Source organism: Miscanthus floridulus, chromosome 13, assembly GCF_019320115.1.
Source record: "Miscanthus floridulus cultivar M001 chromosome 13, ASM1932011v1, whole genome shotgun sequence".
Taxonomy (NCBI): Eukaryota; Viridiplantae; Streptophyta; class Magnoliopsida; order Poales; family Poaceae; genus Miscanthus; species Miscanthus floridulus.
The window spans coordinates 87,963,158-87,976,589 of record NC_089592.1 but is presented as its reverse complement, the minus strand read 5'-3'; the positions used below and the strand labels follow the sequence as shown (position 1 = coordinate 87,976,589).

Below are 13,432 nucleotides of genomic sequence, written 5' to 3'. Positions count from 1 at the left end.
GATCTATTCAAACAGCATGTTCGCTTGTTGATTTCAGCCAGGACTTATCAGCCAGCCAACATTGTTTTTCTCTCACAACAAACCAGCATCAGCCGAGCTTATCAGCCCAGAAACCGACCAGCAAATAGGCCGAAATTCAACACACCCGGACCACAGCACAAAAGGAGATCCAGAAACGTCTTGATAACATGGTTATGCAAATATGGGCAGACATAACGAAACCGGACAAATATTAGATGAGTTTATAGCTTGAATGCAACAACTGCACCAACCAACCTTCCACCATGAAATCAGTGGAGCATGTGATGCCTGCCTTGGTCCTGAGTTCTCACCTTCTCGACCACAAAACTTTAACCAGGAAGCAGCTATCTGCCTATTAGTTATCTCAGGAAGGATAAACCTCAAGAAACGTCAACCATTTGTCCATTATCAACAGAGGAAGGATGAACAAAGGACAGTCATAACAAAGACTGGTTTATCATCACCCTACAAGGCTACAACAGAAATAGTACAGTCTTCAACAACATTGCAAAAGCATCGGCCCCGAATTACACACAAAATAGATCCTTATGTCTTTGGGAAACTCAACATTTAACATAGCATACAATAGGAGGCAACAACAATCATCCAGGGAAGTCCTTCGCACAGCTGAACAGGTTCCAACCAAACATTCCTGAAAATGAGAAGAAAGCATTAGGCTAATTGGCAAAGCCGCATCAAAGTATATGCAGTAGTAACACTTAGAGACAAGGCATACAAGTAAAAGCAAGCATACTGTGACTTCACATGATGGAAAAGAACTCAGGATGGGAAATGCAAGAACTGATAATAGCAAGCACACTCCAGATACTGTCTAAAAACTTATAACAAGGAATGTGGCATTGGCCCCATAACCATACTATTTCTATGTTTCTTAGAAACTTTAATGCATCCTACTTATAAGAAATAAATCAAAGCACCCTAGCCTAACATATTGTTAATCCTACAAGCTATGACTCCAAAGGTCAGCAGCTGAAGAAAATATGGAACCACAACCGTTTGACTATCTTGCTTGAACTTTGCACTCAAGAACAGTAAATATTCCCAGACAGCCAAGAGTGGTGGTGGCATGGCAAAATACAGGTTAGATTCAGAGAAAAAAGTCACAGAACATAAGCCTTAAACTACTGGTAGGGGAATTTTTTTAAAAAAGGAAAACAAAGTACCAGTCAAGCATAATTGAACTTAGCCCTTATTAATGGAAACCAAAATAATAAAAAAATAGCATTATCTGTCAGTACTTACAAGGAAAAGTTAGTATGGTCAGACTAAATGCAAGAAAAAGCTAACAGCTAAGCCATGAGAACTGAGAGAAAACTAACACAGCCTGAATGCAAGAATAGAATAAATTTATAGAGTATACAGCAAAAATGGGATCATGGATATGCTCGGCTAGTTTGAAGGGGCTACAAAGCGATATTACCAACACAAACATGATCATGATTGGTAGGCTCCAAATTGCAAGTAGCAAAAGATATCATGCTAGATTGATTGATGATAATTTCAGGAGCAAGAAAAGTAAGATACTTATGAATGTCCACAATGTATCTAGGTAATTTGATCCCCCACAGGTATCCACAGAAGTAAACCCAAAAAAAACTTTTTCCTCAACGGCGTGTATACTTGTGTGAAAATACAAGTCAATTAACCATGCTTATTGGAAAAGATAAACACTATAGAGCAGCCAGTAGACTGGCAGAAATGAACTGTAACAAATATTTCAACTAACCCTTGTGTTCTGATGGAACCAACCGTCCCTCATTTTCTAGGCCATAGTCCTACTGTCAGTTCAATATATTGTAGCAAATATTTCAACTAAAGCATTCATCGTATCTTTGAGCTCCTATTTTCAAGAATCGTTTTACGGGCACATGCTACTAAGCTTAGTACATCAGGTGCTCGAATGATTCATCTTTTTTCTTCTTTGAACTGTGTAAATGGTTACAGATGCTATTATAATGTTAAAGCTGCACAATCCTACAAGAACATACTCGGTCACATTGAGGAAGAAATCTTAAATTGCATTGTCCAGCAGATATTTGAAATCAAGTGTTAATATGACATAGCATCCTTTCTCTGAGTAAATGTTAAATGCAATGCTCCCAGTTCCAATCAATAATGTATACAAAGCCTAAATAGGTGGAGCCAGTGCTCCTTACAAGGAATTGCAATGTACAACAAAGTCATCTTTACAAATTCATTTTTCCTAAATACATATTGAAAACCAAGATGATTACAAGGAGACCTGAGCTATACTAGCAAAATTTTACATTCCATGGTACTAGACAAGGACTCTATGTTACAAATCTTGCCTTAAACAATGCCATGTAGCTACAAAAGATCACAACAGGGAGAAAAAAAACAATTTTGTGTACATAACAAGTTACAAGAAGTGTAATGATACAAAAATACCGTTACATGATGTTAGCAGCATGTGACTACCAAACAGTACAATTAAAAAAGGGGGTTACAGTTGAAAAACAAACAGGGGATCAGATTAAGCTTCACTTACATCTCACATTCGTGCTACAACACATCGCCGGAGACACAAGATATTAGAACCACCACAGCCAGAAGCAGTAAGAAGATGCTAGCTGTTAACCACGCCAGTGTGCAAGTAAGATACGGCTCTGGATCATCGTTTGCCTCGACATTAGTAGCTCACCCAGCTATGACTACTGAGGTGTCATCCGCTTGCGCTTAGAGTGGTCAGCCTCCCTTGACCTGCTGCGTATCCCAGAAGACCTCCCCCTGTCCCAGTCCTCATTACGTTCTGAATCACGATCCCTGTGCCTGTGATAATCGCCATAGCGATCTCTGTCATCCCTATGCCTCTCTCTCTCCCTCTCCCTCTCTCTCTCCCTATCTCTGTCCCTCTCCCTGTCTCGGTCTCTTTCCCTGTCACGGTCTCTTTCCCTGTCCCTGTCATAGTCACGATTCCTCTCTCGGTCCATGTCACGCTCATCCCGGTGCCTCCTCTCTGGCCACTCCTGTGCAGGGGGCGCATCCTTCTCCCTTTCACGCCTCCTCTCTGGTGCACCAGACCACTCCCTCTCTGGTGGCCTCTCTTTCCCATGGCTCCCTCCTTCTCCATACTGCTGATCAGAAGCTGCGTCATCCCCGTAACTTGATTGTTCCTCCCCACCCCAGGCTCCCATGTTGGGATCAGGCCACATTCCACCGGCACCCATTCCGCCCCGACCAAAGAAAGCTGGGTTAACATGTGGAGCAACAACCGGCGGGAATGGTTGCATCAGCCCAGGGAATGGCATAGCCCCTGGTCCACCAGGAAAACCGCCAAATCCACCACCCATCCTTCCCATAGCACCGTAACCAGCAGGATCAAAACCCTGCCCCAGCATTCCACCCGGCGGCATCATTGGTGGTGGCGGTGCAACCATCCCCCCATTCCCCATTATCCCACGGCCGCCACCAGCTGGGCCCATCCTATTCCTCATATTACCAACAGGGCCTCTATTCCCCATGCCTCCACCACCTCTTCCCCAATTTCCACCGCCTCCACCTGCTCCACCACCGGCACCAGGTCCAACAGTTCCTCCACGGCCTCCACCATAATTACCACCCACCTGTGGCCCTGCGGCACCACCGCCCCCTCTACCACCCTTCGGCTGCATATTCGATGTCTGTGCAGCCATAGCCTGCTGGCTCTTCACCTGCGCCTCGCCCATGCGACGAACGGAGTTCGGTGTGGCGAATGCCACAATACATGGACGGCCATTAAACGCGTGCCCGTTCATGCCCTCCTTGCAGGCAGCAGCTGCACCAGGGTCATAGAAATCGACCTGGCAGTAGCCCTTGGACTTGCCACTGGCCTTCTCGTCGAAGAACCTCACCTCCTTGACCGGACCATACTTGCTGAGCTCAGATTCCAGATCCGCGTCCGTCGTCCACCAGTGGAGTTCCCCCACAAACAGCGTCGTGCCGCCAGGGCCGTCACCCCCACCAGCAGGGCCACCGTTCCCGACCACGATGGGGCCGCCGGCGAAGTTACCTCCAGGGCGGTTGATCCCATCTCCTTGCTGAATCTGGTGGTGCTGAGGCGGCGGAGGCGCGGGCGCCGCCGGCGGCTGAGGCGGCGGAGGGAGGTTGTTCTGGGCGGGAGGTATGCCAGGAGCAGGGACGGCCACCCCCGGGATGCGTACCTGCTGCTGCGGCGGTGGGACCTGCGGCAGCGGTGGTGGGAGGGTGTGGGCCGGCGGATGCAGCTGCTGCTGCGGCGGCTGCTGGGGCGGCGGAGGGAGCTGTTGCTGCTGGTGCTGGTGCTGCTGCGGCGGAGGGGCCTGCTGATTCGGAGGCGGCGGCGGCGGCGCCTGGTGGGAGGCGTGGAGGAAGCCGTCCCCGACGTTGACGTCGTTGTAGAGGTCGTCGAAGTCGTCGTCGTCGCCGTAGTACTGGTCGACGTCCTGGACCGCGGAGATGGCCTCGTTGCGGTGGAACGCCGGGTCGCCGTCGGGGTCCATGGCGGTGTCCTAGGGTTAGGGTTTTCCGGATCCAAGTGGGCGGAGGGAGGCAGGCGGGCGGGGAGGTGCAGGTGGAGCTGGGGTTGAAGTTGACACTCTTGGCGCGGGCGCTGTGGAGGTGGGGGCCCTGCTGTCGGTATGTTCGTTTGATAATGGGCTTCTATGATTCTATCCAATGGGCCGTAGCGTGCTGTGGGCTTATGACGAGTCTGTCAATCCCAGTATAACTACGCTCAAACGTCGACATAACATCTTCTACACTCGGAAAAGCTCAAAAGATTGTTCCGAGGAAGGGAGCCAACTAAGGCCTCGTTCGGTTCGATCGAGTTTCCTTCGATAATTTAAATAGCGTCCGAACAGGGTTTTAGCCAGGAACGGAAATAACCAAGCGGGCCCTAAGGCAAAAGGGAACCGACACTACTACAGATTTAGACATCACTGCCGGCCTTATTACTGTCGGATTCGTGAGAACCAACAGTGATGTACGCTTCCGAGCTTGAAAACAAGAAAATGATTGAGGCTGGGCTAAAACCGACACTGAAGGACCACATCACTGCCGGTTATTAATTCAAACCGGCAGTAATATCTATTTACTGTCAGTTGCTCCCCGTTAACTCCGCACGCCTCCCAACTCTATCTGCCGCTCCAACTCCCCCTCCCAACACCACGCCTCCTCACACCACACCACGGCAACCCGACAGACCACGGCAACACCACGCCTCCACTCCACACCGCGCGGTCGTGCGGGGACCGGTGTGAGCACAGCCGCCGCTGGAGTTGACGTAGAGATGGAGGGGGAGGAGCGCCGCCGTGGGGAGGCCAGATCCGGCCTCCACGCCGCCGCTGGAGTAGGGGGAGGAGCGCTGCCGTGGGGAGGCCGGATCCGACCTCCACGCCGCTACCTTAGAGTCCACGCCGCTGCCGGAGTTGAAGGGGGAGGAGCGCCGCCGTGGGGAGAGGGCCACCGCCGCCGCTCGCCTGCGCCCGGATCCGGGGGTGAGGGTGAGGAGGAGCCCGGATCCGTCCTCCCCGCCACCGGATCCAACTTCCCTGCCGCCGGATCCGGCCTCCTCGCCCGCATCGCCTGAGAGAGAGAGAGGGAGGGGAGAGGGCCGGCGCGCCGGAGGGGAGGAGGGGCACGCCCGCCGAAGGAGGAGGAGGCAACCGTGCGCGCCCGCCGGAGAAGGAGGAGGCAGCCGCACTGTGTCTCCGCATTGTGTCTCTCCGCATGATAATGTTGTGTGAATCAATTTGCTCCTTTTTCGGTGATGTAAGAATCGATTTGTGGATGGGTTGATTTGTGATGTGTTGAACCCTTCTCCTTCATCTGCAATGCACGAATCGATTTGTGGATGAGTTTTTTTGATGTGTTGAATCCATCCTTTGTCTGTGATGTATGAATTTTTTTCTTGGATGAAATGCTTGATGCAGTGGCGGCGGTAGCCAGCGAGCATGGTGGCGGTGGCGGCGGTAATGAGCATGCTCCAGCCAGCATGCTTGTTGGATTGCTTTTTTTTGTTTTTCTAAATCTTATCACCGTCGGGTGAAGCACCGGCAGCAGTAGCCAGCGAGCATCACTGTCGATATGCCACTGCCGGTTCAAAATCCGGCAGTGAAGGCGGATTTTGAACCGACAGTGATGTCGATAACTGGAGTAGTGCGACTAAGGTGAGTGTGTGCTCCCGTCCGTGAGAACGTTGGTCCTCTCCTCCTTCGGTGGCTGCTTTTGGCTTTGGTTGCTTATGGGATCGATGTCGTTTCTTTGCACGATGATGTAGATTAGGTCCTAGTTTTATCTAGCCTAGTGTGTTCGGATGGCGACAGCGAGGCAGCGGCTTCGATGGCGCCATGGATTACCAATTTATGGTTGCTCTTGTACAGGAGTCTAGTGCTTCGGTGGCCTGGTTATGCGCATATGAAAGAGTAACTGTGGGTTTCGAAGTATGTGGATTTGGTGTCTCTTGTTGCCCTCCTGAGGCAAGCTCGGATCCATGGCCAAGGAGGCACGGGCGTGTCCCCGACCCATGGATTTTAGTGGTTTTCATTTACTTGCCTCTATGGGGCGGGGCTCTTTGCGGATCTCTTCGAAGCTTTCGAGCGATGGTGTCTTCTTTGGTTTGGGGGTGCTGGCATCCCCTACCGTCAAACCTGGGCTTCGTCAGTAATGGCGATGGTGGTGGATCTTGACAATAGTGGTCATCGTTATCAGATTTGAGACACTCTTTATTTTGGGTGTCTTTTATTCAGAGAAAAAAAAGAAACTAACTCACGAATCACTGTCATTGGACTAGAGGTACCGAGTTATTTCTTCCTACATATAGCACTTGGACATCCTAGATAGCTTTGATGGTATCTGCATTTCACCCAGGAGCGTGAACAGAAGAACAAACTCGAAGCGACACTGACACTGTGGTCAAGTCTAGTCAAGCTCGCAAACATGTCGGCATACAGCCGCAGGATCTGAGAGAGGGCACGACGGTTGCAAACAAACAGGCCAAAAATACCCGCCCTTTTCCCCCGCGGGCCTCCGCATGGTGCGCGCCACCCACCGGGCACCGCCACCGTCGCAGGCGCACGAGAGGAGCCCATGCATGCATGCAGCACGACACAACGCGCAGAGAGAGACCCAAACATAGCCACTGACTCCACCGCGTTTCTCTCGCCGGCCGGCACGTTCCCCTTCGTCGTCGCCTATATAGCTCCCGCGGCGACGCTAGCAGCTTCCATGTCGTGACACTGCACACCAGCCAGGAAACGATCGAGCGAGCACAGGCACGCACGCACCATGGCCCGCGCTCTCGCCCTCGCCGTCTTCCTCCTCCTCGTTGCCTCCGCCACCGTGGCGTTCGCCGTGGAGGCCCCGGCCACCTCGCCGAAGCATTCGGCCTCCACGCCATCGAAGGCGCCCAGCACGGCGCCCGACAAGTCCGAGAAGGCCCCCACGGTGTCGCCTGAGAATGCTGCGGCGACGCCCAAGGCAACCCCCGCCAAGGCCCCGGCGGCGGCCACCAAGTCAGAGGAGTCGCCTTCCGAGGCGCCCGCCTCCGGGTCCGGCGCCGCGTCGTCACCTAGCGAGAGCGGCGCGTCGGAGACGGCCCCCACCGGTGCCCCCAAGGACTCGTCGGCCAGCCCTTCCGCATCCCCGTCGGGAGAAGAAGCCGCCGCGTCGCCCGACAGCAGCAGCGGCGGTGCCGCCTCCGAAGAACCTTCTGCCAGCGAGGCCGGTGGCGCCGCCGAGGAGCCGTCGACGGCCGAGGCCGGCGGCGCATCCGCTGACAGCCCGCCCGAGCCTGCCCACGCTTCGGACTCACCAGCGGAGTCTCCTGGCCCGGCCGCTGATCACGAGAGCAGCAGCCCCGTCATGGGCATCGGTGTCGCCGCGACAATGCTTGTCGCGGCCGCAGCCTCCGCGATGCTTTCTTTCTAGACGTCCGCGGTGGCTCCGATGGCATGCCACTACCCCATGACAATACTGCCGGTTCAAAACACCCCGTCATTGTCGGATTTCGAATCGGCACAACCAAACCGACAGTGATGAGGGTTAGCTATCACTGTTGGTTCATACAAATCGGCAGCGTTCTGCAACTTCACTGTCGGTCCTTTACACAACCCAGCAGAGTTCAGTTCCACCAACACTGCCGGTTCATGAGACCACCCGGCAGTGTAACCTCGAACATCACTGTCGGTTTGTATTTTTAGCCGGCAGTGTTGTCGTAACCACTACTGCCGGTTTGGGACAAGACCCGACAGTAATGTCTAAACCAACGCTGTCGGTTTGTGGCTCAAGCCGGCAGTGCCATCTTGGCCATCACTATCGGTTTGTTGCTAACCGGCAGTGATGACCCGTTCGTATTTTATTGTTTTATAATTTATTTTAATTTATATTTTTTCGTGGAATCGGGTTTCGCTTTATATACGCTACGTAGACGACAGATCCATTAATATTAAACATTACAAATGTTACGGTTACAGTTCAAATGTTCTTATCAAGATCTTGATCCCTCAAAATAAAAAAAGAAATTATTCGATAAGATGAAGCATGCTTCTCGGATTTCTTACAATAATCTAGCGAGCCGCTCTGGGCCATATTGGTCCTTGAACTTCACGGATTGTGCAATGAAAAATACTCTTTTTCTAATACCTCGGCTAAGATAAATTTTGCCAGCTCCGATTGTAGTGCGACGATCTCCATGTCTAACAACCTTTTGTGGTTATATTTCTTACGCTGTTGTTCAAAAAAGATGATATCCAAAGAGGAATCAGTAAATTATTTTGTTGAATTATTAACCGACATAAATGAAATGGGGATTATACACATCAACTTATCTGCTTCTTTCGATTTCCCGTCAATGTAGCGAAGCATTGCCCACATTACATAAAACCCGCATTCATTATTTTTCGCCGGCTGTTTTAGGTACTTCCCCTCCATTTCGACAACCTTGAATGGGACCTGCGTCCCACCAATATGTCTTCTTCGGACACTGTGCAATATTAAAAGGAGAAATATTAGAAAGTCGTATGTGTGATTAGAAAATAATATGTTATTAGGATCGCTTACTAATTGATTAGTGTGTATGGCTACATAGTCACGTGGTACCAAAGTTACCTGGCCATCTCGGTCATTTTGACCTAGCTCGAGCAGGCCGGACGGGGTCCATGGCTGCTCGTTCTCACCGTCCTGATTGACATCGTCGCCGTTTATCGGATCATGCGGCTCTCCCGCCCCAGCGATATTAGCCGCTTCTTGTTGTCGATCTGTTCTTCGGCGATGGGGTAACAGGCGACGATGAGTCATGGCTGTGACACGATCGTGGTTAGTTTTAGCTGTAGACAACTACTAATAGCATATGCAAAAATAAAGAGAACAGAAACTTAGCATCAAACACAAACAACAAAAAGATATAGCAATTCCAAAAATGAGATGGAACCTAGTTGGGGAAGCTACACAGAAAACTAACTCATTGCAAGTGGTCACCCAAGTCTCAAAAAAGGTACAAAACCAGTTCCTATCCAGTCTTCTGATGACACCAACTAGGATACAACATCATCAAAACCATCACGAGATAACACACGCTGCTGCAAATTAATACATGTACTGCAATTTTACACCTTCTATATTATACCAAGCGGCTTTGATTTAACTGTCGTACCTGAATTCCGGTGCATGTTAACCGGGCAACAAATTTTAACAAACTATTACTTCCAATTCACACCACGGTATGAAAACACGCACAATTCATTCCACCACAATCTACTCTCGTATGTAATTGAAGCTCGTATGCAAGAAGGAAGGGGAAGGGCAGAGCCCAAGTTGGCCTCGGCTAACCTAACAGGCATTTCATCAAACACATAGCGGGCAGTGAGCCACGCACTCATCGTGGGGGGTGGGGAAGCAGTTGTCCGTGCGCTCCTAAAGGCCTTGGCGATGGGAGTGTAGGCGTGGAGGAGGTGGGGCACGGCCGACGTCGTGGACGAGGAACGAGGGCACAGACGGCGCGGTGCTCCGGCGTGGGGCGGTGGACGGCGTCACGGGCGCTGGCGTGGGACTAACGGGGACGCATCGAGGGGACGCATGGGCGTCGGCGTCGAAGAAGAGGAGCGCGGGGCTGGGAACGGTGGCGCGGGGACGGTGGATGGGTGCACGGGGGGCGGTGGTGCCCGTCGGCGCAGGGTGGTGCTCCGGCGGCACGGGGGGAGGGGTTGGCGCGGGGTTGAAATGACTTTGGAAAATTTCACCCCACGCCTTGCTTTTATCCCAATGGCTCATCACTGCCGGTTGCAAGGTCTAAATCGATAGTGATGAGGCAACATCACTATCGAGCCATGCTTGGACTCGATAGCGATGGGGGTGCAGCGGTTACGGGTTAAGTAGCATATCTTTTCCCTTTCTTTTGAAATCCTCCGACTAGCGCAACGGTTAAGACCACGCAATATAGCTCCTGAGACCCGTGTTCGAGTCCCAAACGGCCCAATTTTTTTGGTTTAATTTTATAAATTATTAAGTGCTCTAAAAGGTCAAAAAGAAAAAAAGAAAATAAGCCTTGACACATCTCCTATACTAGCGTGGCGGTTAAGACTCAGAACTCTGGTCCCCGAGACCTGAGCTCGAACTCGAGGTCTGGCATAATTTTTTTAATTTTTTTATAAAGCACTGCCGGTTTTCAAAACGAACCGACCGTGATAACTAGCATCACTGTCGGTTTCGTCTCATCACTGTCGGTTTTTTGAAACTGACAGTGATGTTTATATATATAAAAATTTCCTTTTATATACTGAATAAATAGAAGCATGTGTATTTCTATGTCGAAATGGCTTAAATTTTTTTTGGCAAGCATGTACACCCAAAGTAAGACCCCACACAGGATCTTAGATTTTTCTGATCAATTTTTTTATTTATTATATTTTTCTGTGTGCTGAATAAGACAAAAGAGGATGAATTTCATCTTGGACCCAATAGATTTTTTCATCGACCTCCACAAAATCTGGATTTCGCCCCCAACGGCTACTTTCTCAGTGGGGCTTATAAATAGACCCCCAACCGACCATTTAAGAGGATGAAGCTGAGGAAATATATCAAGGGTGTTGATACACTATTTTAGTGATCTCCACTTGCATAGTGCTTAGTGATTCATTAGGTGATTAGCGTAGGTGCTTTGCGAAGTGCTTAGGTTGATTAGACCACCGCTTATGTGCTTGCTCTAGGTTTAGGGCTAGTGTTTAGTGAGGTTTACATACCTCTTGCCACTCAGTGCTTGCGCGCACCATTGTTGTACATCGGAGGGCTTGTAATCTTGCGAGATCACACCAACCGCGTTTGTGGTGTGGCCACCACCGTGTACCGGAGGGAACAAGGCCCGCGGTGGTTCGACCGAAAGCTTGATAGTGAAGACGGCGGGGAGCGGTCTAGGAAAGGCTTGCCGGAAGGCACACCAGAGACCCACTTGCGCATGGGGAAGGCCTGGGGCTATCCATGGAGTTACCGGACCGAGAGCTTGGCCCTTGCGAGGGGCTCCAACGAGGACTAGGGGGAAGCTTGCGCGCTTCTCGATACCTTGGAAAAAATACCGGAGTCGTCGACAGGAGTTTGCATATCTCTACCTTACTCTTTAGCTTCCGCATTTATATTGTTTGTATAACTCCTTTTGCGGTAGAGATAGCAACACACTAGCAAAACCGTAGTTGCACATTTAGATAGTTTATCTTTTTGCATAGGTTTTGCTAAGGTTAGCAAAAGAGGCCATAGTTTAGAGTTAGACTTTTAAGTTGCCTAATTCACCCCCCCTCTTAGGCGTCACGGTCCCCTTTCAGGTTCATCTCCCGGCGGTGCGGGTACTCGGGGCTCAATATACAGATATCCCCCACCTTCTTTCCTCTCACCTCATCTCCATGATGAGGGGCGGTCTCACCGGGCCTACAGGATGGCCCGACACGGCTAAGTCCACATCCAATGCTATATGGCTGGTAGTCCAAGAGTCCACATCCGTGCAATGCATCCAGATCAACTCTGCTAGTGGCATTGTGGGTTGTTAGGTTACCTACAGGAGTGACGACTTCATCTGACATAAAGCACAAACCACTGCTTAAGTCCACGTTATAGGATTGTAGCCAGCCGAGTCATGCACTTTTGTCAGAACCAAAAGAATCTCTCATGATATAGAGGACTGCAAAGCAACATTTCTATTGTATAGAATAGGTGTATTGGTCCGCATTGAGAGTTTGATAGCCTCGAGTGTTAGGCTACGTTTGGTTGCGCTCCAACCACCTCCGGCTCCTTCCCAGACCAACACGAACCAGGAGGAGCTGGTAGAGTCACACTTTCGGGGCTCCGCCATAGGTGCGGGAGCCGGCCGGAGCCCCACCAAATGCGCCCTTACTCGTTTCAGTGAACATCAACTTTTTAACGAGATCTGCTTTTAATGAGATCTGCATTACTGCCATGACACGATTTAGTAATAAGGTTGTACCGACCGACTACCCATAGAGCCGTGTGCCCATGCCATGTGCGGTGATGCTCATTTGGCCATCTTTAACCACTAGTTGCGATGTGTGGCTTCTTTGTTTCTTCACACTAGTCCGCTTGGGCGATGGCCGAGACTCCTGCATGCGTGACCCTGTCCGAGTTGTGCGAGGGTCATGCGTGACCACACGGCAATAGGAGCTTGGCGCGCCTAAAGTTGAAGGGAACGACCTCCGCTAAAAGGAAAAAGTCCATTTTTGGCCCACCAACTATGGCTGTAGTTTTTTTCTAGCCCTCTAATTCGAAAACCAAACACGCGCAGTCTCTTAACTCTCAAAACCAGTTAAAATTGGCCCTCGCGCCCATTCGACCGCGGTTTCCGCCCAGTCAACCCGCCCATCGAGGACCAATATTAGGGTACCCGAAGAGGAGGAGCTATTGACCGTCAACGTTGATTCATCTGCGCGATCGAGAGCGCGATTACACCGCTTGCCGGGTCACTCCTTGTTCGTCCACCGAGACCATGGGCCCTGCCTCAAGCTGACTCCTGAGGGCTAGCTCCACATCGCCCGACGTCTGAGGGTAGACTCCGTCTCGCCCGACCCCCGAGGGTTGGCTCTGCCTCGCTCGACGTCTAGGGCGGGCTCTGCCTTGCCCGATGTCTAAGGGCTGTCTCCGCCTCATCTGACCCCCAAGGGCTAGCTCTGCCTTGCCCAATGTCCAAGGGCTGGCTCCACCTCGCTCGATGTCTGAGGGCAGACTCCACCTCGCCCGACATTTGTGCGCTGCTCCTTCATAACTACGCGCGCAGATAAGGCATGGCACTCAAGTCAACCGCAATACCGAGGACCATACCCTGCACGCCTACAGGAAAGTACCATCAGGATATGACAAGATGGGCGCTTTAAGCCCTTCTAGGCATGTCAGAACCTAAATAGTGTTGTAGGCGTCGACA

The 13,432-nt window shown here is 51.0% G+C and overlaps 2 protein-coding genes across 2 annotated transcripts; one reads left to right on the top strand and one right to left on the bottom strand.

Annotated features, from left to right (window-relative positions):
• Window positions 1–406: 406 nt before the first annotated feature.
• On the bottom strand, window positions 407–4,606 carry LOC136499261 (uncharacterized). The gene is made up of 2 exons (XM_066494971.1): window positions 2,552–4,606; window positions 407–673 (listed from the first exon to the last, which is right to left on the bottom strand). The coding sequence occupies exon 1, from the start codon at window positions 4,518–4,520 to the stop codon at window positions 2,715–2,717; it is 1,806 nt and encodes a 601-aa protein (XP_066351068.1). The 5' UTR covers window positions 4,521–4,606; the 3' UTR covers window positions 407–673; window positions 2,552–2,714.
• Window positions 4,607–7,256: 2,650 nt separating this feature from the next.
• Window positions 7,257–8,551, top strand: LOC136502196 (classical arabinogalactan protein 6-like). Its single transcript, XM_066497663.1, has one exon. The coding sequence runs from the start codon at window positions 7,306–7,308 to the stop codon at window positions 7,945–7,947; it is 642 nt and encodes a 213-aa protein (XP_066353760.1). The 5' UTR covers window positions 7,257–7,305; the 3' UTR covers window positions 7,948–8,551.
• Window positions 8,552–13,432: the final 4,881 nt, after the last annotated feature.